The following is a 27,953-nucleotide window of genomic DNA, read 5'->3' on the forward strand; positions in this document are numbered from 1 at the left end:
AACTTTTTTTCTTTTTCTTTTTTTTTTTTTTACTAAGAGGTCTTTGCTTTAAATTCACTGGGATGACACCCGTGACAAGGAACTGAGAAAGTCTTGTCGGTAAGACCGCGCCCGTTGCACCTGCGGAGAGGCAGCGGGCATGCGGCCGCCGGCCAGTCCCGACGCGTCCAGGTGGGGCGGCTGTGCTGACCAGGATGAGAAAGGACAGACTGGGCGGGTACATGCATGGCCTGTCCGCTCTGCTCCCTCCTCTCTGCAGGCCCTACCCCCATGTGCCCCCCACCCTGCACCCCCGGCTGCCCTCTGCCCCAAGACCCACCCGGCAGTGCAGTGGGCAGGGGTCCCGCGGGAGGATGAGCCCGGGGCGCAGCACAGACACACGTCCCCTCCACGCCTCCATCAGGCTATGCATGCGACAGAGTTTGGCAACAATGGATGTGATGACACAGCAAATCAATAGGGACCCACCGCGTGAAACCTTTATAGTGGTTACTTTTTTAAGGGCTCAAGTGAAGAAATGGTCTTTGTCAACTTTGGCTTAGGATATCCTTATAGAGTTCGGGTACTTTGTCGGGGTCCACGGGTCTGGGTAAAAAATGGGTGAATTTCTGGTGCCGCTTAGTCCTGGTTCCTTCCCGGGGGGTCCCGTCCTTATTTAACGCGACGTAGAACCTCCGTCCAGTGTCCACATGCTTATACAGGTTGGAGGAGTACGTGTTGTACCAGTTCTCTTCAAACTGTTCTCTGAAGACACACTCTTGCGTGAGTTTTTCCTGTTAAAAAACAAAAGCAAATAGTTTGCAAAATTAGCTCCTTTCTGTATTTAAAAGTTGTTACATAACTGGTGAGAAAATACTGCTTTTAACCCACTTTAAAGGCACTCTGCAAAAGTTACTTACCTCTATAAATTCAACTATGTTCTAACTTTTTTCGTAATGATTAAAGCACAAAAAGAATCTAAACTTTTTCTAGTTAAACTTTTCCGAGTGCCAATTATCTGAATGAGTCAGCAGGCAAAGGCAACTAACACCATGAGCTGTTGCTGTTTTCACCACAACAGTTAGGATGGAGACCATCCTGGGGGCGGGGAACTTTCTCGTGGACAGAGTTTCAGAGAGCCACTTCATCGTCAGCATCCTTTCAGAGTCCTTGCCGTGTGGACCAACATCACCCGTGACGTTGTAAGTTTTCTGCCCTTTGAAGCAGTGGAAGTTATTTATTACTCTAGAAGAGTGGTTTTCAAACTTCAGCGTGCAGAAGAATCACTTTGGGATACATTTTTTCTTTCAATGTGGAGTTCCAATCCCCAGCACTTTAAAATTCTGAGCCAGAAAGTCTGGAAATAAGCATTTTGAACAGGCCCTTGGGGAATTCAGAGGCAGCCACCACTGGGTCCACATTTTGAGATACAAAGCTTTCTATCAAGACTGGGTCTTCCTTAGTACAAAGAAGTGAAGACAAACATCCCAGCCCTCAGCCTTCCTTGAACTTAGAACCATTCCCCTCCTGGTTTAAAAGCAGAAAGGGTCCACATTTTCATAAATGTATCGCACTTTGCCCTTCACCGGAGCTTTATGAAAGCCTGGGTTCCCAGGAACCACACAACCAGGGCTCCTGCAGTCATGCATCCTGAGCATCAAAAGGAGTAAGGACAGGAGGCCCTGCTCACATCTCACCCCCACTGTGAGCTCACTCCAGGCACAGACACAAATGCGGGGTGGGTTAGGGGGCTGCTCTTCTCGCCATGCTGAAACTTCAAGGTCCACACCTTCCCAGGTGGTAGTGTAAAAAATAAACACTAAAATGACTTTTGAAAATATTCCCCTTGCTCTTGCACACCTGGCCCCTTATGTAAGTAAGAAAACTTCCAAATATATGTCCATGCAGTTACACACTTGAGGACACAACTCAGCGCACTGATTCACAGCCAGCCTGATGGACAGTGAGGGTGGGGACAAGGGGGGTGAGTCCTGCTGAGGATGCTGAAAACCAGAGGCCTTGTGAGCCAGCTTCCTGACATCATTCATCCGTTCACCAAACGCTTAAACTACCGGGGGCACACAGGACCCACACCTCCCAGGAGGGGCACTTCTGGGTGATCAAAACACACTGAGTGGGTTGGTAACAAAATATGTCCTTGGACAAGTCTCTGTTAAGTGAGCTGAACCAGGGGAAAGGATCGAGCAAGACAGACCAATGGGGAAACCCTGGACCGCTGACGCCGGGTCTACAGGGACAAGGGGGTTGCAGGGGGAGTGGCAGCCCCTCCCCTGGGAACTAACAGAGAGGCCCCCGCCTCCCTCCATGAGGAAACCCAGAGGAAACCCCCACACTGGGGAGACCGAGCTGAATGTGATTTCTCTTCCATCTCCATTAAAGTGGACAAAATAAAACTAGTGTTAAAGACATTAACAGCTACTTCAGACTTTACTTCCATCTGTATAATAATATTCTCCCCACAGACAATATTACTCTTGGCTTAAAAGGTCTTGTTTGAGTTTGCAGTGATTAAGTAAGTTTTCTAAGCAGGCGATGTTCATTTATTTTCTGCTTAATAAAGGGGACCAAAGAAGGGAATCGTAGAGCCTTCAGTTCTACCAAGGAAATCAAAAAAGGAATTCAAATCCAGCTTTCTTTTTCTCAGCAGGAAACCACATTACCTGACAGATGCATGTGTGTGCTAAGTCGCTTCAGTCGTGTCCGACTCTGTGTGGCCCCCTGGACTGCAGTCCGCCAGGCTCCTCTGTCCATGAGATTCTCCAGGCCAGAACACTGGAGCAGGTTGCCATGCCCTCCTCCAGGGGATCTTCCCAACCCAGGGATGGAACCCACGTCCCTGATGACTCTTGCATCAGCAGGCGGGTTCTTTACCACTGCACCACCTGGCAAGTCCTGGCAGATACTTTGTTTATGAAGCAGGGCTCCCCTCCTCCTCCTGGACCCTGAGCTGTGCCCCAGCTTCTGTGTGCTCTGAATACAGCTTCTGTGTGCTCTGAATACAGGTCGCACCTGCCAGGCACTGGCCCTCCGTGGTTCAGGACAACACACGCCACCTCAGGGTCTGCACCCATGAGGGGCCTGTCTTTGGAGCCACAGGCATGCCCCCAGCTTCGGCCTCCACAGCCCCTCTTGGAGCAGGTCAGCACCACACCTGGGGCGGGGCCAGGTCAGGCGCGCAGCCGGGGACTGGCGCCCAGAGCTCAGGACACCGCTGGTCACCAAGGTGGCTGTGGACACTCGACATCAGAACCTCTCAGAACTGGAGCAAACCTCAGCCAACAGCAAGTGCATCTTTCCCCCGAAAATGCCCTAGATGGGGGTCCCAGCTCAGGATCCTGTCATCATGGTGAAGGGGCATCTCCAGGAGCCCTGCCCAGACTCCCCACCTCCCACTTCTCACTAACAGAGGCTCCTCCAGATACCCTGTCCGTCCAGGGACTTCTGAGGCCCCTCCAAAGGGGATTTACATGTTTTGTGGGTATGTATTGTCAGTTTACAAAAAAAACCTTTTTAAAAAAGTTGAATGTGGTTAAGAAATTGAACTAATCTTTTCACTGCTCACAAACATGGCTCTGTTCCCCTTATGAGGCTGTTGTAATGTTGTTACACATACAATATAACTTTTTAGACAACTCAGAAAATGAAGTAAACTGTTCCACTATGATCTCCAGACAGCAGTTTTTGTGATGGTTGAAAGGTCAGTCATCTCATTCTTGGGAGGGTTGGATAACTTCAGTTAACTAGTTAAATGAGGCATGCAGACAATACATTGCCAAATGCCTGGTCCAGTTGAGCTCCTCTAATTATTATGCAAGGGTTACAATGCTGCTCAGATAAACCTGCAGACCTTAAAAACTTTTTCTAATTTAAAGGATCATAAAAATTAAAGACCCTGATACTTTTCTATACCATGTATTTGCTTTCAAATAATTTCTTCTTACTATTAGGGTTTATGTTAATGTGTGATTTTTGTTTTAGACACAGACAAAGTAGCAAGATTTACAGAATTAATCTCTTTATGATCAGACTTCAGTACTTCGTGATAAAATATTTAGTTGAGGTGAATATATTTACATTAGGAATGTGTACTCCAAAATTATTTATCTAAATTAAAAATAAGTAAATGGACGCAAATCAGGACAGCAAAAAATATATATTAACCTGTATTTTTATATATATATGCAGAGGAGAAGAAACAGTTTCTGCCTTCAAATAAACTATACACTTTAGAATTATAGAACTCAGATGTTTTAAAACTCACCACATGTTTCCAATGCAGACAGTTTATAGAGTATTCCACTATAAAGTGATCAATTCTTGTTTTATTGTATTTCCATGTTTTAATTTTTTTTCAGATTATTTAACTGTAGCTGTTTATGGCATACCTATCTTTGAACTGCTGGATTATGTCACTAGGCTTCGGTAGAGAATGTGGCTTTAATTCAAAAGTCTTCTAAAGCCCATGCTTTGGAACAAAATCTGGTGAATGTTAGCAACTATGGAAACCTCTTTTCATTTTATATCATCAAATTCTAAGCAGTGGGAAAAACTGAAATTAAAACTTCAAAACTTTTACCAATCCTATTAAAACCAAAGTATGAGATAATAATGTGAAAATTATAGTATGCCCCAGAGAATGTTTAGGAATGTTATACGACATAAACTCATATGGACACTAATTTCAACTATTTGACAATTGGAAAATGTGTAACTCACATGGGCGTTACCATGCCCAAGTCTCCATTTAAAAACTGAAATCAGAAGTTTTCAAACTTTGAGAGTCAAGAGTTCTCATTGAAAATACATAGACTTATGCTGCTATTTTAAAACATGATTCCATTTTTATACATATAAACATATGGTGTAGTTCTAACCACACCATCCAAATGGCTGCTGTGTTCAACTCAAAGAGTTGTTTAAAACCCCAGCATAAACTCACAACATGTAAATCCCAAGGTCAGAAGTCACATTGATAGGAGAGTTCCCAACCTTTTATAAGTTAATGATTTGACGTAATCACTCATTCTCTGTTGTTGTTGTCCAGTTGCTAAGACCTTACTCATCCATCACTGAGGTTTCCACATGCAGGCTTATAGATTCAGCGACCCTGCTCTCCCTACCTCCTTGTTGTTGTTCAGTCACCAAGTCGTGTCTGACTCTTTGAGACCCCATTGACTGCAGCACACCAGGCTTCCCTGTCCTTCACTGTCTCCTGAAGTTTTCTCAAACTCATGTCCATTGAGTCAGTGATGCTATCCAACCGTCTCGTCCTCTGTCATCCCCTTCTCCTCTGCCTTCAGTCTTTCCCAGCATCAGGGTCTCTTCCAATGAGTCAGCTCTTCGCATCAAGTGGCCAAAGCATTGGAGCTTCAGCTTCAGTCCTTCCAGTGAATATTCAGGATTGATTTCCTTTAGGATTGACTGCTTTGATCTCCTTGCAGTCCAAGGGACTCTCAAGAGTCTTCTCCAACACTACAGTTCAAAAGCATCAGTTCTTCAGCACTCAGCCTTCTGCCTATCATTTATCCCAGTCTTGGTATTTAGACCTCCCTTAACTACAATTACTTGTATAGATGCACCTTCCTCATTAATAATCTAGCTGTAAAGTCTTAGTGGGAATTGTTGCAAGGATTGGGGTGATTAGATATAATGATGAAAGGACTATTAATAAGAAGCCAGGTCTTTCAATGCTTCTCTTCTGGGAGAAGTCCCCAAACAGAAAGCAACAAACACAGAGAACAAGTGGGAAGACACTGTGTCTTATTTGATTAGAAGCTCCATTTAGGTCCAGTCCCTTAATATGTCTCACCTCCAGCCTCATTTTTCAAAACCTCTTTAAAATCCCCACCATCCCCCATGGGCCTGCTTTTACACCTGCAATCCTGGCCATCAAATGTGCCACTGGAATTAGGGGAACACGTGAAGCAGGTATGTCTGGTGAATGCACATAGAACAAAGTGGACAGGCGACACTGTCTCATCAAATATACAGCAAATTAAGAATTCCTACATTCTCTCCACTCCTCCCACCAAACCAAACCAAATCCTCCAGAAGAGGCTTAAGCATCTGTGGACTCGAGGGGGAGGCCCAGTCTGAATCTGGAGGAACACACTGACATCTCCTAGGCTGTGTGCTCACCACCCACATGGCATCCACAGTGCAGCCAAGGACAGGACCTGCCAAGAGTACTGCAGGGCAGACAAGGCTACTTAAAGTAGTCTTTACAGCTACTCCCAGAGATGGACATTTGTTTGGTACATCATGTTAGTTCACATACTTGCAACATATTTTCAGAGATGGAGACCCACAGGGGAAAGAAAGTCCAGCCCAAGGTTAAACAGAATTCCAATTTGAGAAGTTTAATAGTCACTGTAGGCAATATTCTTGCTTCTGTCTCAGTGTCTAGACAATGCACATTTGATTTATCTGCCAAGAACTCTACAGGAAAAGTTCATGAAATTTCTTTCAGGATCTTAGAACACCTAGTTAAAAAGAAATCTTATGTAACATTTCTTACCATAATGACTATCTCGATGAGAGAAGTCATTCAATGACCCCTTAAAATGCACACCACAGATTTGCAAAAGGTGAAAATACTTCAAGCTAAATATCACTCTCTCTAAAAACTGAAAGTAGAAGCACAGACAATGGAGGAGAAGTGGAGAGCTTCAAGGTGGAGAGGTGGAATGAAGCAAACAATTCCTGTTGTTAAGGACACCGCCTAGAAACAATGGGACCCAGGCACCAAGTCTGCAGGACAATCAACAGACACACTGCAGGGGTGGAGTCAAAACAGAAAAATGTACCAAAGATTTTTTATGGTAGATGAAACAGGCAAAATTCAGGCCTTGGATTGCGGAAATGAAATTAGAGAAACTGAAAGATTAACAAAGACCATGGCTGTGTAAACCCAAAGGCAATTTCTGAAGAACTACAAGATTCACAGAATCTCTGCAGTGAAGTGATGGTGACCTCACACACACACACACACACACACACACACACACACACACCCCAAATGGGGTTGATCAGCCATCCTGGGCCTCAAGTTCCTTTTCTGTGAAGAAAGGGGACAGGACCCAGAAACATCTAGGGTCTCTCTGAGCCTAAGATCAAATGGTCTGGCCTTGGAGCATCCAGTGTGGAGGCCGAGACACCCACAATGACTGGAGAAGGATGCACTGAATAGGAAATGGAAAAGAAGCTGCAGTGTCACTGGAAAATAGGGAAGAAACCAACTAAAATGTGCAGCATCCGTTGCCAACGCACAGACGCAGCCAAGTGATGCTTCCAGCAGCAGCCAAGCAGGGAAGCTGCTGTTTCGGGGAAGAAAGGACGGGGACGAAGACAGGGCTGTGGCACCAGGGGCCCCTCCTTCCCTCCCTGGGAGACTAGCAGGACACCCCCCTTTGAGAGTGTCTTATGTTGGGGGGCCGCCACTGACCTCTTCCCAGTGTTGACCTCAATAGTCACAGCTCATGAATGAACGTCTGCCTGACCAACAAAACTTGTGTCCTGAGCTGCCCCAAGAGAACTGACTGGGAAGAAAAACCAAAACCTGTAGGAAAACAAACAGTTCTCAACGTCACAGAGTATCCAGAGCACGTGCGTGCTTAGTCAGTTAGTTGTGTCCAACTCTTTACGACCCCATGGACTGTAGCCCGCCAGGTGCCTCTGTCGATGGGATTTCCCAGGAGTGGGTTACCATTTCCTTCTCTAGGGGATCTTCCTGACCCAGAGATCGAACCCACATCCCGTGTGTCTCCTGCATTGGCAGGGGGATTCTTTACCCACTGAGAACCTGGGAAGCCTAGGGAGGGCCTAGAGCTGGGGGCAAAGCTGGATGTGTCACACAAGGCAGAGGAAAGGCGGCTCTAAAGAGAAGTGACCGAGGACTGGGAACTTCTCAGACACACCCAGTCATCCCCTCAAGACGCACAGAGACATCTCTCGTGGGGTCACACACACACACGTGTCTCTGACACCTCCTGACTCCCCGGGTGCACCCACCACTCAGCTCCAACTGGATTCACGTCAACCCAGACTCCTCTAGAACCAAACTCATCCTCCCAGCCCCCACCTGGTGGTAGAGAAATGGCCCCATGCTCGTGGAAAGTGACCGGTGCCGCTGTCCCTTTCTCTGGGTAACACGCAGGTGGCTGTCCCACTCTCTCAGGGCCCCTCTGCTAATAGCCCACTTCCAGGACAAATTCGAGCTGACACTGTCAGTCACCCTGCTCCCCCCAGGCACCAGATCCACAGGCCATCATGGGCCCTTTTCAAAACAATGCCTTCACCCCAAGACACCAACTCTGGGGGTGGACACTCTGGTGCTGCCACGGCTGGTAGACTTCACCAGCATGTGGACAGGAGAAACCATCCTCGCCACCATCAGTGATGGAAACTCTGTCCTTAATAAAGAAATCCAACTATTTAATTTAACTAAGAACATAACATACTAACGTGCAGCACTTGAGAAGAAGGTATACAAACTTAACCTCAGCAAACATAGCTTTATGGTTAACAGTCTGAAGGGTAACACAAGGGATATCATAGTTTGATCTGGAGGAAAATGCTTATTTCCTTTCAAACATGATGTTCTAACTCTTAACTTCTGAATTCAAACATGCAAGAAACATGACTTCCATGGGTCTTGCACAGGGAGCTCTGAGGTCGGACAGGACAGCAGGTCCGTCATGACCGCACTCAGTCCTGAAGGAGGCTGAGGAGCTGCTGCTCAGCCCCTGGGAGCCCAGACAGCGCCCGCGCCCGCCGTCCTCACAATGGGCTATCATCAACCCTGGTTCCTACTCCAGCTCGCAACCTGAGGAGGCGGCCCTTGAGCTGGGGTCCCAGCCCTGTGCTCCCCCCACTCCATGCTTCATCTCCAAGTTCAAAGTCTTCAGGATGCAAGAACAGGCAGGAACCTTCCATCGAGACACAGCAAGCTGAAAACCAACTCAAAAGACAGGGAGGGAAGGAAAAGGGATGAGAGCCGCTCCAGAGACCCAGAGACAAGGCCCTGCAGACAGCGAGACTGAAGGAAAACAGGGTGAAGTGGGGGAGGAGGGGGCACAGAGAGCAACCCCGGGTGGGGAGCGGAGAGCAAGCCCGTGTCCACGTCCAGGGCAAGGCCCCTGCAAGCCACACGGAGTCGCCCAGTGGTGGCTTTGGCATGACCTTTGTGGGTCAGCACTCACAGCACATGGGCACTTCCCACAAAGGAGAAGCAAACCGCGGCACTGATGTCAGAACAGTGATGAAGACGACAAAGGGCTGAAGGAGGAGGGGACAAGCTTGGTCAGGATCATAAGCACTTACAAGCCCTTCTTGGGCTCCACTCGACACCACGGCCTCCCCACCCTTGGAGGGCCTTCGGCAGGGGTGCTGGGAAAGCAGACACGTCTTTCAGCCGCTTGTGAGATCACCAACAGACACCCAGGTTGACAGACAAGCCCTCCTGGCCAGTGGGGGGTTGGGGGGATGAGCCCCAGGGTGGGGGGCTCTCTCAGGGCAGCTTCAAGGCACCAGCCAGGACACAGAGCAGTGCAGCAGCAGTGTCCCCTGAGTGGCTACGGACAGTGACAGTGGAGGACCCTTCAAATGTCAGTGTCGTGGCCTCTGGCAGCTGCCAGGAAAACCAGAAGCAGAGACAGGTCTGCTGTGGGGTGGCAGCGGGGAACAAAATAGGGACCCATGAGCAGCCACGTCTCCAAACCCTGCAGCCCCAAGGCTGCCTTCACACCGGCCCCTCCCAAACTGCCTTCTCCTCTGTGAACCATCCCAACCTCCCTCCCCACCCCCAGAGCCCCCAGCCCTCTCTGGACACAATTCCATTACCTCAACCACATTTGCACATCCGACTCCCCCCAGTGTGGCAAGTTCCCCTTGAACCAGTGCCAAGTTCGCCCCAGGAGGAAGCAGCCTGGCGCTCGAGGCCGCTCCATGTGGATCAGGCCCTGAACTGCAGCTCCTGGGGAAACGCGGGTTTGGAGCCTGTTTCTCTGCTCATCACATGCGTGTCAAACAACCAATACACATCCCTGCTTTGTTCTGTCTCCATTTAAGTTAATATCGTGGATTTGTCAGCTGTGGACACAAGGCAGTGACTCAGGGTGGCTGAGCCTCCTGTGAGGCCCATGTTTCCTCCGTGACACACGCCCAGCCTCCTGAAATTGGGACACACACAGCATCTCAGCACTAGGCCCCGGGGGCATTCTGATCAGAGAAACCACCCTGGGAAAGCACAAAAACATGAGACCTCAGGCACTAAACAGATGCAGGAGAGGATGCTCACTCAGCAGGAGCTGGAGGCACCACGGCCTCTGGGGCCCTGGCCAGCAGTAGCTTCTGCTGCTGCTCTTGGCAGGTTTGTGAGTCACACCATTCCAGGGTCATACAATTGGGTACACAAACTCCAGCTGGTGGACAAATGTGCAAGCACGTGACCTGCAGTCACAAGGGTCGACTGTTCTCCAGCACCTACAGAAGTGCTGGCCTGTGTGCGCGATGACACCGCCAAACCCCGCGGGGTTATGAAAATGAGTGAGTGTGCACTCGTGTGTGGGCGCGTGTGGTAGGGAGTGTGCATGGCTGCCCCACAGCATCAGTGCAAGGAATGTGGAGATGCAGCGACTGAAGAGAAACAGAAGGTTGTGTCCCCAGCATCTAAGCCCCAGGCCAGGCCCCACCTGTACTACAAAGAGATGCGATGTTGGTGGGGGCGGGGATCGGAGCACCGACTCAGGAAGCTTCTGTGTTGAGATCCCAGAGCCTAAGGGAAGCCCGCCCCTTAGCACGAACCCCAGTCCTGGGCCATCCTTCTCTTCCCTCTCCATGCACATGGGTGGTCAGCCCGTGGGCCTGACAATGAAATCCAGGTCCTTGGTGGCTCAGACGATAGATCATCTGCCTGCAATGCAGGAGACCTGGGTTCAGTCCCTGGGTCAGGAAGATCCCCTGGAGGAGGAAATGGCAACCCACTCCAGGATTCTCGCCTGGAGAATCCTGTGGACAGAGGAACCTGGCGGGCCACAGTCCATGGGGTCACAGATTCGGACACGATTTAGTGACTTCACTGTTCAGAGCCCGTGATGCCTCCTCACCTGTGAGCTCTGCCACCGCTCACCTGCCAGGTTATCGACGCAGGCCTCAGACCATCAGGGGAGTCAGCTGGCTGCTTAACAACAGAAACTTAACTACAGTTACATAAAGAAGAAGACAAATTTTTTTATAAAAGATGATTTTCCACTAATTAACAGCCAGGAGTATAGATGCTAAGGAAACAAATGAACCACTAAGTAAAAACTAGGCTGCTAGGGAAACAATTGTTTCAAAATCATGTCTGTGAAGGGCAGACTAGACCTTGCTCTAATAAAGGGGTCATTTCTGGGGAAAAAAAAAAATATGTATATATATATATATTTTTTTTTTTAATTCACAAAAACAGATGGCCACTCTTGTGTGTATTGGACAAGATTAATTCACCTGCATTCAAACCAAACTCCTTCCTTACCCTCTGTGTGACCTTGAGTCCGTCACTAAGCCACCAACCCCCATCTCCTCACCTCCAGCACAAGGATGCTCTACAAGCTAAACTGGCTAATACAGTCGGAACGGTCTCCTGAGGCGCTGCCCTCCTTTACAAAGAACCGCCATGCGGTCGTCTGACCACCGGCAACCTGCGCGTAGGATGGGAGGCCGGCCTCCATCGCTCGGTGTCTGCTTAAAAGCTACCCGCTTGCAGAGCGCGCCTGCCCCAGGGAGGCCATGACACAGAAGACTCTTGCCATTTCCCCTGCAGGAATGACACCTCTCGGACTCAGCCTGCAGGACCCGCCAGTGCGGCAGCCACTGGAGTCATCTCAACTGACGTAGCACATGGACAAACCGCCAAGTCCAGCGGGGACCAGCCACTGGGCACAGTGTCCTGTTCCACAAGCACACGCTCATTCTGCGTGTGCCCACGCTGCTCATACGGGCACTGCAGACGCCTCACAGAGACCACAGGGACCCCCCCATCCCAGGACGTTTCCACAGCTGCACGTCCCGGGAAGATAAAGGCTAATCCAGGGCCAACAAGCTTCCTGCAGGAGCATCATCTCGGACTTTTCATCTCCCAAAAAGTAAAGGAATCCTTTTAAGGCCACTCAAGACCCTCCTGAGGCCTGCCTATAATCACACATGGTTGCCTAAGGATGTGTCTGTATCTGATGTCACCTTCAGCGCTAAGCAGCAAAACCCTCACCACTGGGACTCATGGGAAGAGAAGTGACATCCTTGGACTGTCGGTGAAGGCCAGGTGACACCTGGCTTCCCAGCAATTCACCCAGGAGGCTGTGGGGGGAGGCCGGCCCCCCCAGGAGCCCTGGGGACAGGTGTGCAGCACATGAAGCTGTATCTCAGCCCCACTCAGGTAGCTTCACATCAGACCCCACCCGCCGCTCCAGAGTCCAGCGGTTCCATGGTCCAGGGTGAATTTTAATTTAAGTATGTTTTGCATTGCAGGTGCCAAAGGAGCACAAAGTGTCTATGTTTCTACATATTCAATTAAAACAAATATAATTGAAGGCAAATGGGGTTTGGGGATCTGAGATACTTCACCATTTCCTCTTACAGGGGTGGACATACACCTTCATCCTGGGATGGGTGGTCCCTGAAGCCCCCCAACCACTGACCCCCTCTGTGAAAACACCGCACAAGGGACAGCTCCGGTTCACACAGGCCCAGCCAGTGTGGACAGGCACCCCACGTGATGTCTTGAGCTTTAAAGTTTCTACGCAGTGGAAACACAGTCTGAATCCAGCACACCCTGGTTACTGATTACATGGACTCACATGGACCCAGCCGGGCACACCTGTGTCTCTGGAAACGTAACTAACTGACGGTCCACAGGTGCCTGTGTGAGCAGCGTCTCTGGCGGGTGGTGGCCAGGCTCCCGCGCTCCAGCGCCAGTCTGAGTCCTCGCTCTGCCCCACAAGCTCTGGCCCAGGAGCAAGCTACCCCACCTCCTCTCTTTCAGCCTTAACAGCTAAGCAGGGTCCCACCAGCAGAAACCCGGGGCGGCCCCGGTGGAAACCCAGGACAGTGGAGGTGGACAGCGACAGCCCAGGTCATGCTGTGTGACGCGCTACACAGGTGCAGGCATGACCGGCCAAATGGCTGGGGTGACGACCCTATGTGCTAACAGCGTGTGACACAGACAGCGGGGCCTTCAGGAGACAGAGACTGGCTCCTAAGAGCCAAATTCAGTGGGAAAGACCAACGAGAATGAAAACTCCAGACAGAAAACAGCGGGTGCTGAAAGAGATACAGGCGTCTGTCATCCTCCTCATCACGTTTTCAGGTCCCATGCTCCCCTTTCCTGCACCAGTAAAGTTTTAGAGACTGTGCTGCCTCTTTTTAATGAAAATGTCAACAACTCTCATTAAATGCAGGCTTCTTGAAACAGATTAATTGTTTTCAAGGCATTCTTTTTTAAAGAGGTATTTATTACAGTCAATTATTCTTGACACTTTGAAGTAACCTGATGATGCTCAGATGATTTAGATTAAGACCCTACAGGTAACGAAGCCGTACTTCTACTCTCTTTCATGAGAACAAAGTGAAAAATGTAAACTAATACATTTTAATTCTCTGCCCAAGTACGCACTCATGTGTGTGTGTGTGTGTGTGTGACAGAGAGAGAGAGAGAGAGAGAGAGAGAGAGAGAGAGAGATCTAATACCCTTCCTAAATCTCACCCATTAGACAGTCTAATCTTTACATTTGAAAAATTACATATCCTTCCTTTTCTGCCTCCCTTTTTTGAGACTCCTATTCATCCCTCAAAACCCAGTGAATTGCTACCACCCAATTTCCCCAAGCAATTACTCAGATACTCTTCTGGATTCCTAGGATATTTGTGATTCCTCTCACATGGTGCATTTCACACTGCACTGAATTATTTATAGGTATATTCCTCCCACCAGAGTCTGAGATACTTGCTATGTTGTCATGCACTTAGCACAACGCTGGGCACATATTAAGTATAAATGTTTGTGAAGAAATGAGCAGATGAATGGACATATGGATGAATTCAAAACATGATTACAATAATCAAACTCCATCCCAGAAACAGAATGGCTCCGATTTTCCTTAAATCATATCATAATATACATCAGCAACAGAGTTTTTCCTATTTCCACAGTATGACAGGGTGTGTGCATGCTAAGCCACTTCAGTCATGTTTGACTCTTTGCAACCTATGGACCATAACCCGCCAGGCTCCTCTTCCATGGGGATTCTCCAGGCAAGAATACTGGAGTGGGTAGCCATTCCCTTCTCAAGGGGATCTTCCCAACCCAGGGATCGAACCCACATCTCTTATGTCTCCTGCACTGGCAGTTGGGTTCTTTACCACTAGCGCCATCTGGGAAGCCCTTCTAACAGGGTTCAGAATCCTATATATTTTTCTGAAGAAGTATTACCCCATTCACCTCTGACCTTTTAGATCTAATACTAATGTAGTCTTGGAAGCAAAAGAAGCACATAAATGAAAAGAGAAAAAACAATTCTAAATACATTTTACATTAACTTTTGCTGCACTTACACATGCATAGACTTTATAAAAGTGATAGCTAATTCCCCAAATCTCCTGTTCACCTTCTTTCCCAACGAGATCAGTCTTTTCAAGGTTTCTTCAATGTTTAGAAACACGCCTTCTCCACTCCACTGAGCTTCATACAACTTCACACAAGTAAACTTCTCAGCTACAGCTTCCGGCATGCCAATAACAGAATCACTGCCTGTTTCTCTTTCTCCTCTCGGTCTCTTTGGGATGGAGCGGGGATGTGCGGGTCACCCTGTTCTCACTGCCACACAAGGATGATGACAACCACAGTGCAGTGTGGCTCTAGCCACCAAGGAGATGGACTCCCTCACACCTGTGTGAGGTGTGGACACAGGCAAACCAGGCAGGCAGCTCAGAAGAGGCAACCTTGCTGTGTAACATCATGGGCACCTAGAGAACATCACAGGACAGGCAGGGAAGATGGGAGTGAAGCCCGGGGGGCCCAAGGCATGAAAGGCCGAGACCCAGAGAAGAGGAGCCGTGAGGCCACCCGAGTCCAGCCCTTGTCTGGACAGGAGGAGCAGACGGGGGAGCCTGGCGTCCCAATGGCCACCACCATCCCTGGACACCACACTCTCCAGCCTCTGCCCCTCCCCCAGGGATGGACGCTTGGACAACACATCACAGCGCAGCTCAGCGGGGGGATAGCACAGAGGGACATTCCCTCCAGCAGGGCCCAAGGGGACACACTGACCACACAGGCGGAGACAGCCAGGGCCGCACCTCGAGGGTTGGGAAGCCACGAATAAACCACAATGTTCAATCCACTGCAACTCGACGAGGACCCTCGCCGGTGCAGGCCCAGGCTGTGTGCAGAGCAACACTGAAAGGAAACCTGCAGCCCCCACCTCAACACACTAGGGAACACGGACCCACAACCAACACAGAGACACAACCACATCAGAAGTCTACATTCCTGGAGTGGACACATAACGAACATGGACACAACCAACATGGACACACAACCGACGTGGACACACAACCCACACAGACACACAACCACACCAGAAGTCTACATTCCGCAGGTGAGAATGGAAACATAAAGAAGGCACCACCAGAGCCCAGAGGACACACACACACACACACACACACACACACACACAGAGGATGTTGACCAGGAACTCAGGCTCCAGTTGGGTGGGGAAGGTTTTGCAGAAGAGGCAGTATTGTTACCGAATCCTAAAGAAAAAAGGCTGCCTCCTGAGGCACAGGGTGGAGGGGACAGCAGGGCGGGGTGGGGGACTCGACCCCACGGCCCATCAGATGACAAATGACCAGAGAAGAGCAGGGAGGCAGGCTTGAGGAACATGGGACAGGGACAGGAGACGGCTCAGCAGAGCAGACCTGGGCAGCGAGGCTCGGTGGGGCGAGTGGATGCAAGCAGGTGGCCACCGCCTTCAGGGCAGGAGCTCAAGTGGCCTGAGTGGGAAGCGGCGGTGTCAGGGGCTGAGGGACTCTCTGTCAGCGGGACCATGGTGGGCACGGGGGAGGCTGGAGACTGAGGAAGGAAACGAGGGGGTGGAAAATGCGGGCCTGGTCACCCGTCCACCCAGCAGGGCCCCAGCCTGAGGACACTTCCAGGTGAGCAAGGACACAGAGGGCAAGGGGGCCGTCCCCCCTCTACTGGGCACCTCAGGCTCTGAACCAGGCAGCGGGCCTCACAAGCCCGCAATCAGGCCTCCCTGCCTCCCCACAGTCACCAGGTCTCTGCCCCAGTGGGGACTCAACCAGGGACACACAGAAAGGGCGGGGGCAAGGAAGGGGGCGGATGGCCCCTGGAGAAGCCCCCACAACAGGCCACGGCCTCGAAGACACAGGTCCATCTGCTGTGGACAGAACGTGGCCTCTGACTGCCCACTCGTCCATCCCTGCCTTCAGAGCACTTCACCTTAATGCGTGCTGCATAAAACAACATAACATATATGGGCTACACTTCATGTACACAACTTTTAAACAATTTGACATGAGGCACTGAGATCTACGCTCAGAAAACTCTGTAGACCACCATGCCAGGTGTCTGGCCAGCTGCAGTAAGTGTTCTCTGCCTCCACAGAGAGCTTCCAACCCACTGGAGACAGGAAGGAAGACACGAGAAAAAAGAAACTCATAATACTTACAAATAATTATTATATTTTTCTATTCCTTTTCGCCTACAAGAATATCTGACAGTAATTTCCATCTCCCTTGTTTCTACATAATAAAAATCTTATGTAGCTCAAAAAAAGGGCTGATACTCACTGCATGGTCTATTTCTAGTTTAAATTACAATGCTTGCCAAAGCTGGGGAGAGATCATTTCAATTCATTTCAAAAATAACTCCCATTCAATACCAGAAGATGGGATTTTTCACAGTTGTGAATTTTTTATTTACTGGGTAATGAAAATGGCTCAGCATATAAATAAAGCATTTGCTTTAGAAACTTTGGTCTAGTGAAGATCCAGGGCTGACATCTATTCATAACAATGAAGTGGTTTTCTTCAAAAAGTGAAAGCCTACACTCCCCTTCCCACCACCACCAGCTTCATTTCTATTTATAACCTAGAGAAAGAGTGGTTCCCAGCAAACTTGAGTCAGGGAGGCTGGCGAGGTGGCCCACTGCACTTACCGATCCATACAGCTCCCCCTTCTCATTCATGCCGAGGTAGAGTCCACTGTCCACGCCACGGATGCTGACCAGACCCACGGCTATACTGATGAACTCCAGGATCCCTGCAAGACCAAGACAGAGGGACACAGGTCAGGGCCTGGAACACTGCCCTCCGCGCGTCCACAAGCCCAGGAGCACCAAAGAGGAGCACTTACTCGGGAACTGTCTTCTGTTAAAACCACTGGCCCAAAGAATTGATTTTTCCACTACATCTTAGCTTCTAGTTATGAGACAAAAACACTTATCAACATGACACATAACAACAACAAAAAAAGTTAAATAAAAAGCTAGCATTTATTTTCTCTTTTAAACATTTTTTTTTAATTTTATATTGGAGTATAGCTGATTAGCAATGTTGTGATAGTTTCAGGTGGACAACAAAGAGATTCAGCCATACATATACATGTATCCATTCTCCCCTAAACTCCCCTCCGATCCAGGTTGCCACGTAACACTGAGCAGAGTTCCCTGTGCTGTACAGGAGGTCCCTGTTGGTAATCCATTTTAACTACAGCCGTGTGGACATGTCCATCCCCAACTCCCCGCAACTATCCCTTCCCCCTAATCTTCCCCCCAACCTTCCCCCACCCCCATAACCATAAGTTCATTCTCTAAGAAAAAACCTGGTATTTACATAGATATGGTAAGAAATGACAGATCAGATAAGCCAGTGTACATGTTCTAACTAACTTATATGAGTATAATGTAAGAGAAAACTTACTTCTACTTTAAAACTGTGAAATGAAGTATCCATGTATGGGCATGGATTGGAAAAAAAGTTCTATTCAGAGAAAAGTCTATGTCTCTTCAAGGAAGAAGGGAGATGCCAACCAAAGACTTGTCTGGTTTACACTGAAAATTATCCACCTCTCTCTATCCAGTATAACTGTATTATGCTCCATCTGGAAAACTGAAAGGCCTACATCCCAAATATTTCTGCTTAAACAAAGTATTTATTTTTCTCTGTGCTTATCTAAGCCGCAAAGATATAGTTAAGCAATTAAGATAACACAATATTTGGAGGAAAAAAAATGCCCATTCCAAAAAAATGCTCTTGATTTAAAATAGGCATGGATTACTATAACCCAAAATCAAATCAACATAACAATCTTATTTCCTTCTTTCCTCTTGCTTACCTCATTAAGAATAACATTGCCTAAGCTGGGCATAAATCCAGAATTTTATAGTCACACAACAGCAGCTCTAGGTTCCATAACAATATTGTTGTATTAACTTGATTATACAACGGCATTTTGGGGACGATAGTAAAACACTCATGCTCAGTCATTTTCTCCACACTTTGTATTAAAGTGCTACACTCTGTGTAAACCTTGCATTAACACATACAATATACTGAGCTGTTTTAGAAATATCTGCAAATATTAAAATAATTTACTTACATTTAAAAAGTTAGAAAAAAATAGGGATAACACTGTGCTACAGTCAGTCTCCTGTGACTTGTAAAAAAGCACTTACATGGATTTTTAAACAATTAATTTTGCAACTCTCACAAAACAGACTGTGCAGCAATCATAGTAAGACATGGACTACATAAATCTAATAAAGCAAAGGTTCCAAAGTGATAGAAAAAGAGAGAGACTGCTTATAAAAGGGTGTTTCTACAGAACACCATTCCATGTTCGATGCATGAGACAAATGCTCAGGGCTGGGGCAGTGGGATGACCCAGAGGGATGGGATGGGGAGGGAGGTGGGAGGGGGGTTCAGGATGGGGAACACATGTAAGCCCATGGCTGATTCATGTCAATGTATGGCAAAAACTACTACAATATTGTAAAGTAATTAGCCCCCAACTAAAATAAATAAATTTATTAAAAAAATAAATAAATAAAAAATTTTTAAAAAAGGGTGTTTCTAGTCCTGTTATAAGCACAAAATGTAACAAATTCTTTGAGCTTAGTTTACAGACTCTCCATCTGAACCTGCAAAAAAAAAAAACTATGTATTTTAACAGAGTGTGAAATAGTGTTTGGGAAAATATGATGAGAAATTGCCTTCTGAATCTGATAACCAGTGAGTCTTGAATGAAAAACACATCTGAAATAAGTTCATTAATCAGCCATTCTCTACCTCACAAAGCAAATGGAAAGACAAATAAGGCAATATTTCCATGAGAGTCAGTTCATGTGAGATGCACGTCCTTATTAATGAATCATTGTATTTCATTATGCCACATTCAACTCTTAGGATTAAAAATAACTTACATTGTGGCATTTTATTACTAAAGGAGTCACATACTACAGTGTGAGTCTCTTCTTAGCTACCTGAAAACACACATTGTAAATCATAGTAATCCTGAAATAAGATAAGGAATTCATTAACGTCCAATTTTCACTGTAAAATGGAAACATTTTGCCCCATTGCAGCGGAACAATTTAATACACTATGTCAACTGAAAGTCATAAAACTAAAAGATACTTGTACCTTCTAAGAGGGTATTTGATGATGTTTGCTTTCCCTAACATGAGGCAGCTCTGAGAGAATTAATAACAGCTATCAACCAATGTCAGTACTCTTGCCTAGAAAATCCCATGGACGGAGGAGCCTGGTAGGCTACAGTCCATGGGGTCGCTAAGAGTCACACAACTGAAGCAACTTAGCAGCAGCAGCAGCATCAACCAACGTTGCCCATCAGCCCCAACAAAACCTAAGTACATGAGCTCTCACAAAGCCATGTGCTTGGTTGGTCTACAGGACATCAGGAGCACCAGTCTCGTCAGGGGAAACTCCAACAGCTGGGGTCCTCTAGCATCTAGTGTGTGCCCAGGGAGAGGCCCGCCACTCGGGCCCCATAACAGCCCGAGGCATCATCACATGCAAGCCCTCAAATGACATATGGGGACGCTAGGCTTAAGGACAACCTCCCCCGGAGCAATCAGACTCCAAGACCTAGGTCCTTACTGACCATGCACATCTTCCCATCAGCTTTACCTTTCCTCAAGAGTCTGGGATTTCTGTACCACTTTTTAAAAAAAATTATTTATTTAATTGGAGGCTAATTACTTTACAATATTGTAGCGGTTTTTGCCATACATTGACATGAATCAGCCATGGGTATACATGTGTTCCCCATCCTGAACCCCCTCCCACCTCCCTCCCCATCCCATCCCTCAGGGTCATCCCAGTACACCAGCCCTGAGCACCCTGTTTCATGCATTGAACCTGGACTGGTGATTTATTTCCCATATGATAATATACATGTTTCAACGCTGTTCTCTCAAATCATCCCACCCTCGCCTTCTCCCACAGAGTCCAAAAGTCGTTCTTTACATCTGTGTCTCTTTTGCTGTCTCACATACAGGATCATCGTTACCATCTTTCTAAATTTCATGTATATGCGTTAATATACTGTATTGGTGTTTTTCTTTCTGACTTCCTTCACTCTGTATAATAGGCTCCAGTTTCATCCACCTCATTAGAACTGATGCATTCTTTTTAATAGCTGAGTAATATTCCATTGTGTATATGTACCACAGCTTTCTTATCCATTAGTCTGCTGCTATATATGGTCATTCCCTCACTAGTGAAATGGAAGATGTTGGCGAGATGAGACTTGGCCGAGCCAGCACTCAGGACAAGCAGCAGCAGAGGAAATGAAGAGTAGGTGGGCTCCTGTGTCTGCACTCTCCTCACACAGGACGTGGGAAGGTGGGCAGCTCCGCATGTTAACATATTGATTTAGTGAACACACAACGTAAGTTCTGAAATGATTATTACACATTTTGGAAATGAAAGTGGTAAAAGATCAATCTTGTTATCTCCTGGCATCAATAAGAACATGCACTCATTCATTAAATCAACAAGTTAAGGAGTAAGACAATGGGCATCCTCGATGGTTCAGCAGTAAAGAATCTGCCTGCCAAGGCAAGAGATGTGGGTTTGAACTCTGGGTCTGGAAGATCCCCTGGAGAAGGAAATGGCAACCCACTCCAGTATTCTTGTCTGGGAAATTCCATGAACAGAGGAGCCTGGAGGGCTACAGTCCATATGGTCACAAAGGAGTCAGACACCAGTGAGCAACTGAGCAATAGCAAACTATAAGCCAAGCACCACACCCTTTGTTGAGAATATGACAATGAGCAAGGACTAGACTATCACCTCAAAGAGCTTCCCATCTAGTGGCCAGGACAGACAACCAGGAAAGTATAATAACAATGGAGGGGATGCAATGAGAGGTGGGTATTCAGGGTAGGTAGGCAGCTCACTCAGGCTGAGGAAGGGGAGTCTAGGGTGCTTCCAAGGATTAAGACCAGAGACAAGTCTCCAAGGAGAGAGACTCCAGGTGAGAAGGAGCTACATCTAGGGACCCCAGATGGAAAGGATGTCATCACCTCAAACTAGCATCCTTAGCTCTGCAGCCCCTTCAGACGCAGAGACCTCAAAAGAACAGCCCAGCTTTTCATGAGGTCACCTCGTGATCTGAGGGGAGGCAGAATCTAGAACATCTGAGTCACAGCTGCTCCCCCACATGCAGAGTGCATCAGAGCTGCAAGGCCAGGAAGACCTGGCAACATGGCAACAAGCCCCCGCCCCACCCAGACTGGATTCCTTGACATTCCTGGTGCCATCATGTCCACCAGGAACTCCAGAACCTCCAGCAAGTAAGTTACCCTCTCTCTGGGCCTGAGCCAGTGCTGAGCATCTGCTTGGGACTGCACTGATCTGAGCAGGGTTTCCCCCCTCCACGGCTGTTTCCACCAGCATGAGACACAGGGTGGGGGGTGGCTGTTGGCTCAGGAAGAACCTGGGGAGAAGGCTTCTGTACAGACACAGAAGGGCAAGAAGGAAAGAACTAGGAAGAGTAGAAGGGAGGTAGGAAGGGAGTGGCCCGTCTCTCTTAGACAGTGCAGAAGGGCCACAGCCATGGGCACTGATGGAGTGACCTGGGCAGCTGCGCTCTGTGATGGTGGCATCTAGCTGTGCCCTTCCACAGCAGGCAAGCACTCCCATGAGGATGTAGTCCCCGGGCCCAGGAGGCCTGGTAGGGTCTGATGGGGCCCACGGTCGTCTGTGGTCCACAAGAGGCCAGGTCAGCTCCTGAACCCCTTCAGGAAAATGACCTCGGCAGAGCGTCCCCCTGACCCCAGACTCACCAGGTAAGTAGTGTTTGGCCTCAGGCTCTGTTCATATGGACCATTACCCCAAAGCTGGCCCTGCTCCCAGGAGCCCCTCAGCCCTGGGCCGAACCTCCACTGGCCCTGGGAAGTGGGTGGGCCGTGTGAAACAACTCTCCAGTCTAAAAGCCCCCAGCACTTAACAGACCTGCATTCTTCAGAGGACAAGAATGTGTGCAGGCTGTGGAGAGAGACACCAGGGCAGGCTTTCTAAAATAGATTAACCTCCCCCCTCCAGCCCCCTGCTCCAGGAGAACCGCACACCAGGGCTGCCAGATCAGTCATCTCCGAGCCTGAGGCCTTGAGCAAAGCCCAGGGTTCATCTGGGAAATGACTAGCTGAACGGGAGCCATCACCTCACCGATTTTTCCAGAATCCGGGCCTATCCTGAAAACAGCATCCTTTCCCTGACTGAGATACTGAAGAACAGATACACAGAACTAAGTTGTTTCAAGCGAGACCCCTGGAAATAGGATTGTTTAACCTCTCTTTTTAAAGCACGGCTATTGATCATATTTCTCCCCTCTGGCACTACTACTACACCTGACCCCGGGACCGGCTGCCCCAAGGCCCTGGCGAGGACCAGCCGGCTCCGCACCAGGCTGGGTCACCTAGCTCGGCTTCCTCGTGCCAAGTCAAATAGCGGATCAGGCCTCAGGCTCCCTGTTTTTATTATCCACATTACCATTTTCTCCATTGATTTTTCTGCTCACTTTTTCCATCCAGCAGTATTAGGGAACGAACCGTCTGGTTCCCCTGGGCCTATCACCCCAGATGGGATCCCGGGTCCCCTTCTCCGGGCCTGGCCTGCGCGCCAAGCCAGCGCCCCCCACCCGAAGAAAACAAAGGGCCCCCCGCGTCCCCCGTGCCCGCGTCGCGGCCGCACAGCTCCCGAAGGCACAGCCGCGAGGCTCCCCGCCCCCAGGCCCGCACTGCCGCTGCTGTGTCACCGCCGCAGCCGCAGTCACCTGCGTGGGGGCGGGGGAGAGGGCGTCTCTCCCGCTTCCTCTGCCATTTCCCGTGTCAGGTGGAAAACGCACCCTCTATTTTAACCGAGATGCAAGCCCCCTAGGCCCCCTATCCACAACTCCTCTCCTCTAGAGGGTCGGAAGAGAAACCCGGGGTGCACTCGAGGTCCCCAGGGCGCGGCTGGGGGGGCGCGTGCGGGGGAGATGGGAGATTCCTAGGTGCTGCGGGCGGGGTGAGGTGGGCGCCAGGTGTGCCGGCCGCGGGCCCCCCCCCGCCCCGCGCAGGGTCCTAGCGCCCCGTTCCCCCGCGCGCGCCCCCGGGCAGGTCCCAGAGCCAGGGTGGGCGGCCCGCGCAGCGCCGCGGACGTTGCTGACACCCGGACTGCTACGGCAGGAGGCCGCGGCGCTGACGGCTCCCGTGGGGGGGGTTCTCTGCGCCACCCCCGCATGGAAGCGGCAAGAAGCCGGCCGCCGCGCCCTCCCTCCCCGCCCCCACCGCGCGCGCCGCCCGCTCCGCCGCATCCGAACCCGGAGCGGGCGCGCCCCTCCCCCGCCGCCCGCTGCGGCCGACCCCCGCCCCGGGCCGGGCCCCCACCCCGCCCCGCCCCGGGCCCAGGCTTCCGCTGCCCGGCCCCCCAGCCAGCGCCGCCCCCAGCTGCCCGCCGGCCGCGCGGGCGGACTGGGAGAGGACGCGTCACCTCCGGGATTGGGGGCGGGGGTGCCGAGGCCGCGTTTTGTTTTACGGTCTCCGTGCAGCCGCCGGGCCCGCGTCCTTGTCGGCTGACCCCAGAGCGCGCCTCTCGGCCACTCCGGGCCTCCGGCCCACGGCCCCCTCCGTCCACCCCAGTCCTTCGCTGTCCCCGAGACAGAGACACTGGATTCCTAATGACCGGCTTGCGTGTAGCGAACGTCATACACGAAAGGTGACTGCGTTTAAAAAACAAAAAAAATAAAAAGCGCACAGAGGGTAGGAGAAGCCCCAAGCGGAGTCTCCCGGTCTCCTAGGCCGGGCTCGGCTGCTCCGCACCAGAGGTCGCCGGCCGCACGCGGGCGCCCACCGCGGGCTCCCCAGGCGGAGAGGGGCGGCGGGTCCGCAACAATGGCACGCGGCCCCCCGCCTACGCCGCCCTTTGTCCCCCCTCTCTCCCCCGCGGCCCCGGCCCTGCCGGCCAGACCGACCCACCTCCGGCGCCACGAGCCCACCGCTCCGGGACCCGGCTGTGCGCTCCGAAGGACAGAGAGGGGTCCGAGACGGGACGGGGCTCCGGGGTCTCGGCCCCGCCGCGCGCGCCTCCGGCGGCTCCCGCCTCGCGCGCGGCCGCTCTGCTCCCGGCGGCGGCCCGATCCGCTGGACCTGCGTTCTCACGCCGCGAGCGCGAAGGGACGCGGCCCCGGGCTCAAGGACCCAGATCCCTAAACGCGGCCGGAGCGCGCCCGGGCCCGGCACCCCGGACTCGGCGGTCCCAGCAGACCAGGGCGCGCGGGGCGGGGGCGAGCCGCCGAACCCGAGCGCGTCTAGGACCGCGCGGAGCAGGCCGGCAGCAGCCGAGTGCGCGCGGGGCCCGGGCGGCCGAGTGGCACCTGCCGGCCGGCGCTCGAGGGCCCGGGCTGGGCGCGACTTCCCCGCACCGGGCAGCCCGCCCTGGCCCGGAGCGCGGCGCGAGCGCTGGCGGCCCGGGTGAGCACTTGCGCGAAGTTTCGTCCTCGCTCCGCAGCGGCCGGAGCCGCCTCCACTTCTCGAGCTTCTTCTGGGTAACTGGCGACTGCAAAGGGGAAGCGGGGCACGGGAGTTACCCTGAACCGTCTCCCTGGTGGGTCCCTCCGGGCCGAGGCTCGGGGAGGGAGGACAGAGGCAGGAAACCCCGGGGCCGGCCCATCTCAGGCCCGGGCCGGCCTCACCTCGGCCATCGTCTGCAGCCCACGAGCTACACGGACAGTTCAGACCGTGCTCAGCATCTGGCGTGAAGCTTGACGACGAGAAAGCACCATGGGACTTTGCTTTTACGACCTTGTTTAAGTTGTCAGGTGGGTTCGCTCAGTAAGTTAACTCCTTCCAACAGTCCGGTTGCCCAAACGCCGCCACCCCACCCCGCTTTATTTTGTAAGTATGGGGGAAAAAAACAGGAGAAGCCCCTCCACCCACCACCCCCGGGGCGCTGCCGTCGGGCCCGGCGGCTCAGCAGGCACGTGTGTGCAGTCCTTAGAGCGGTCGGTCTCCAGCCCCCGGGTCTGCAGCCCTCGTGCTGAGTCACAGACACCCTCCTCGGGAGATGAAGCCCTCGGAATGCCCTTTAAAATTAGCTCGCCGCTTTTGCACGCGCGCACACACGCACACCAAAGGCACCCAGGAATCCCACACAGGGCTGCGCGCGGTGGGAACTGGGCAGAGCACAAGGCATGAGTCGATGGCTGGAAGGACAAACGACCCTGGAGAGGGCCCTGCCTCTGCCCGAGTCCGTCCCCCACCCCCTCCCTGCGCCCTGCCCCTGCAGCCCCGGAGTCTGAAATACGACTTCAGTCTCTCCTCCCACGGAACAATCTGCAACCTTCGCCTAAAGCGCCCCAGTCCCTCTCGGTGGGAATCAGCAATACTCTTCACTTACAATTTAAGCAGGACACTTCTTGGAGGAATAGAGGGAAGGAGCAAAAACTTCATTTGGCACGAGATGATAACCACTGCCTTGAGCAAAATGCATTTTAAGTTCTCCGTAGTTAATGATTAAAGCTTGAAACTCGTGGAATCAGTCCATTCAAAAGAAACTTCCTAAACCCGATCTTACCCGCCTATCTGATGCAAAAGAACTAGGGGTATGTGTTACATTTATAAATCATGCCCTCCTTAAAAAAAAAAAAAAAAAAAAAGCCTTTCAGTGTAGACCCGCATCAGTGCCAGCGACAGGTCTGCAATTCCGGAGGCTTTTCTCTCCCCTGGAGCTGGCGAGACCGAGTCAGGCCGAGCCCGAAGGAGGCAGACCCCTTCCCGCATCCCCAGCCCGCGCCCGGCCGCCTTCTGGGCAGCTGCGGTCCGAGCCTACCAGCTCGGGCCCTCAAGGGTTAACGGTGCACCTACCGAACCGGCTGTGGTCCTTCCTGGTTCCCTGGATAGTACCGTTGGGGAAGATTTCTAAGTGAAATCCAGTCCTGCAGTACAGCTGCCTCCGCCTGAGAATCCCCTTTAAATGATCCAAGTCCGTGACCGCGGGTCCCCTGGGAAGCCCCCCTGCTTCGGACTGACCCAGGTGGTCACTTAGCAAGACCGGGCTGTCCACCGGCAACACCGGCCCGTTCCCGAACGGCACCGCATCCTGCACGCCGAAATAGTTCCCAACTTCACCCAAGGGAGCCATCGGCAGAGTCGGCGGGCGTTCCGAGCACAGCGATAAACAATGATGATGGTGCCAACCCAGGAGGTACTCGGCGAGGTAAATCCAACTCCCGTCCCTCACTGCAGTTGCAGAGAGAAGAAGAAGAAAAAAAAAGGTCCTTTTCTTCAATCCATGAAATGCATCAATAAAAGTAACCTGCCGTTTCGCTGGCTCAGGTTCAAGGTCAAACCGCGGATAGTCTAAGCAAGCACCACTTTACACTTGCACACTGACATATTGATAAAGGTATCTATGTATCTCTGCACACAGATCCCCAGCTCTCGGCAGGCAGGCAGGTCTTCATCTCATCCGACCGTAGGGAGGGAAAAAAATCCGGAGTTTCTCCATTAGGCTTGCGACCAGAATGACCATAGCAACTTAAATGCCTAGGCGTTATTATAGGGGTTTTTAAGATGCACGGGCTACGTCAGAATTTACGGATCCTGACTCCAGGAAGGCATGCGCTGTTTTTACTCTAACCGACTCTGCAGACATCAGCAGGAATCCTTCAAGGGAGGGAAAAAAAAAATCTCACGTTGGTGGCGGCGACGAATCTGCAGCCTCGTCCCCTCCTCCAAAAATGAGAAGGATGATAATAAAACAAAAAGAAGGGAAAACTTTAGGCGTCCAAGGCTGGTGTCCAGAGTCCTCCGGGGGCTCGGCTGGCGTCCATCGGCCGGGCGCGGGCGGCGGGCGGCGGCGGCGGCGGCGGCGGGAGCGAGGGGCGCCGCGGCGGGACCCGCGTGCCGCCGGCGGCCGCGAACAGGTGTCGCCGGGGCGCGGGGCGAGGTGGCCGGAGCGCTCCTCCTGCGCAGCCCCGCGGCGCGCAGAGTGGCGCAGGCGGCGGCATTGGGCCGGGTTTAAGGTAGCGCCGCGCCGCCCGCGCTCCCCGCGGTCCTAGCGCCCGCCGCGCCCGCCGCGCTGCGGCAGGCCCCGCGCGGCGCGCCCGAGCGCGGGGACCTGGGGGCGCCCCAAGTCCCCGGTCTCACAAAGGAAGCGCGAGGCCGCGGCCCTCTGGGCCTCCACGACCGCTTCGCTCACGCGGAGTCGCAGCCGCGAAGCGAACCCCTCGTTCGATGCAGCGGCGGAGGTGCAGACTGAATCGGGAGAACTAGTTTTCCCACTTGGGGCTCGGGGGCTGCTTTGAGTTACGAAATAAAACTTAGCTAAGAGTTGGAGTGAAGGGGGCTGATTTAATGAGCTTGAACGGACCCCACAGTTCCGCTCTC

General features: G+C 51.3%; 2 protein-coding genes across 2 annotated transcripts; one reads left to right on the forward strand and one right to left on the reverse strand.

The window, feature by feature from the left end:
* Nucleotides 1-27,560, reverse strand: FGF9 (fibroblast growth factor 9). Its single transcript, XM_081549008.1, has 3 exons — nucleotides 26,430-27,560; nucleotides 17,217-17,320; nucleotides 1-773 (listed from the first exon to the last, which is right to left on the reverse strand). The coding sequence occupies exons 1-3, from the start codon at nucleotides 26,704-26,706 to the stop codon at nucleotides 528-530; spliced, it is 627 nt and encodes a 208-aa protein (XP_081405134.1). The 5' UTR covers nucleotides 26,707-27,560; the 3' UTR covers nucleotides 1-527.
* On the forward strand, nucleotides 24,245-26,158 carry LOC145530120 (uncharacterized). Its single transcript, XM_081550945.1, has 3 exons — nucleotides 24,245-24,259; nucleotides 24,365-25,111; nucleotides 25,277-26,158. Exons 1-3 carry the CDS (start codon nucleotides 24,245-24,247, stop codon nucleotides 25,322-25,324), a joined length of 810 nt encoding a protein of 269 aa, XP_081407071.1. The 3' UTR covers nucleotides 25,325-26,158.
* Nucleotides 27,561-27,953: the final 393 nt, after the last annotated feature.

This window comes from Giraffa tippelskirchi, chromosome 12 (assembly GCF_054371585.1).
Source record: "Giraffa tippelskirchi isolate mGirTip1 chromosome 12, T2T-mGirTip1v1.2.pri, whole genome shotgun sequence".
Taxonomy (NCBI): domain Eukaryota; kingdom Metazoa; phylum Chordata; class Mammalia; order Artiodactyla; family Giraffidae; genus Giraffa; species Giraffa tippelskirchi.

What these genes read in the sequence shown, in the direction of transcription:
- FGF9 (XM_081549008.1), bottom strand. Translation starts at nt 26,706, where the DNA reads ATGGCTCCCTTGGGTGAAGTTGGGAACTATTTCGGCGTGCAGGATGCG. An exon ending in GAAGGACCACAGCCGGTTCG is followed by an intron (nt 17,321 to 26,429) that starts GTAGGTGCACCG and finishes TTGGTCTTGCAG; the next exon opens with GGATCCTGGAGTTCATCAGT. An exon ending in AGGGGGAGCTGTATGGATCG is followed by an intron (nt 774 to 17,216) that starts GTAAGTGCAGTG and finishes GTTTTTTAACAG; the next exon opens with GAAAAACTCACGCAAGAGTG.
- LOC145530120 (XM_081550945.1), top strand. An exon ending in ACTTCTCGAGCTTCTTCTGG is followed by an intron (nt 25,112 to 25,276) that starts GTAACTGGCGAC and finishes CATCGTCTGCAG; the next exon opens with CCCACGAGCTACACGGACAG.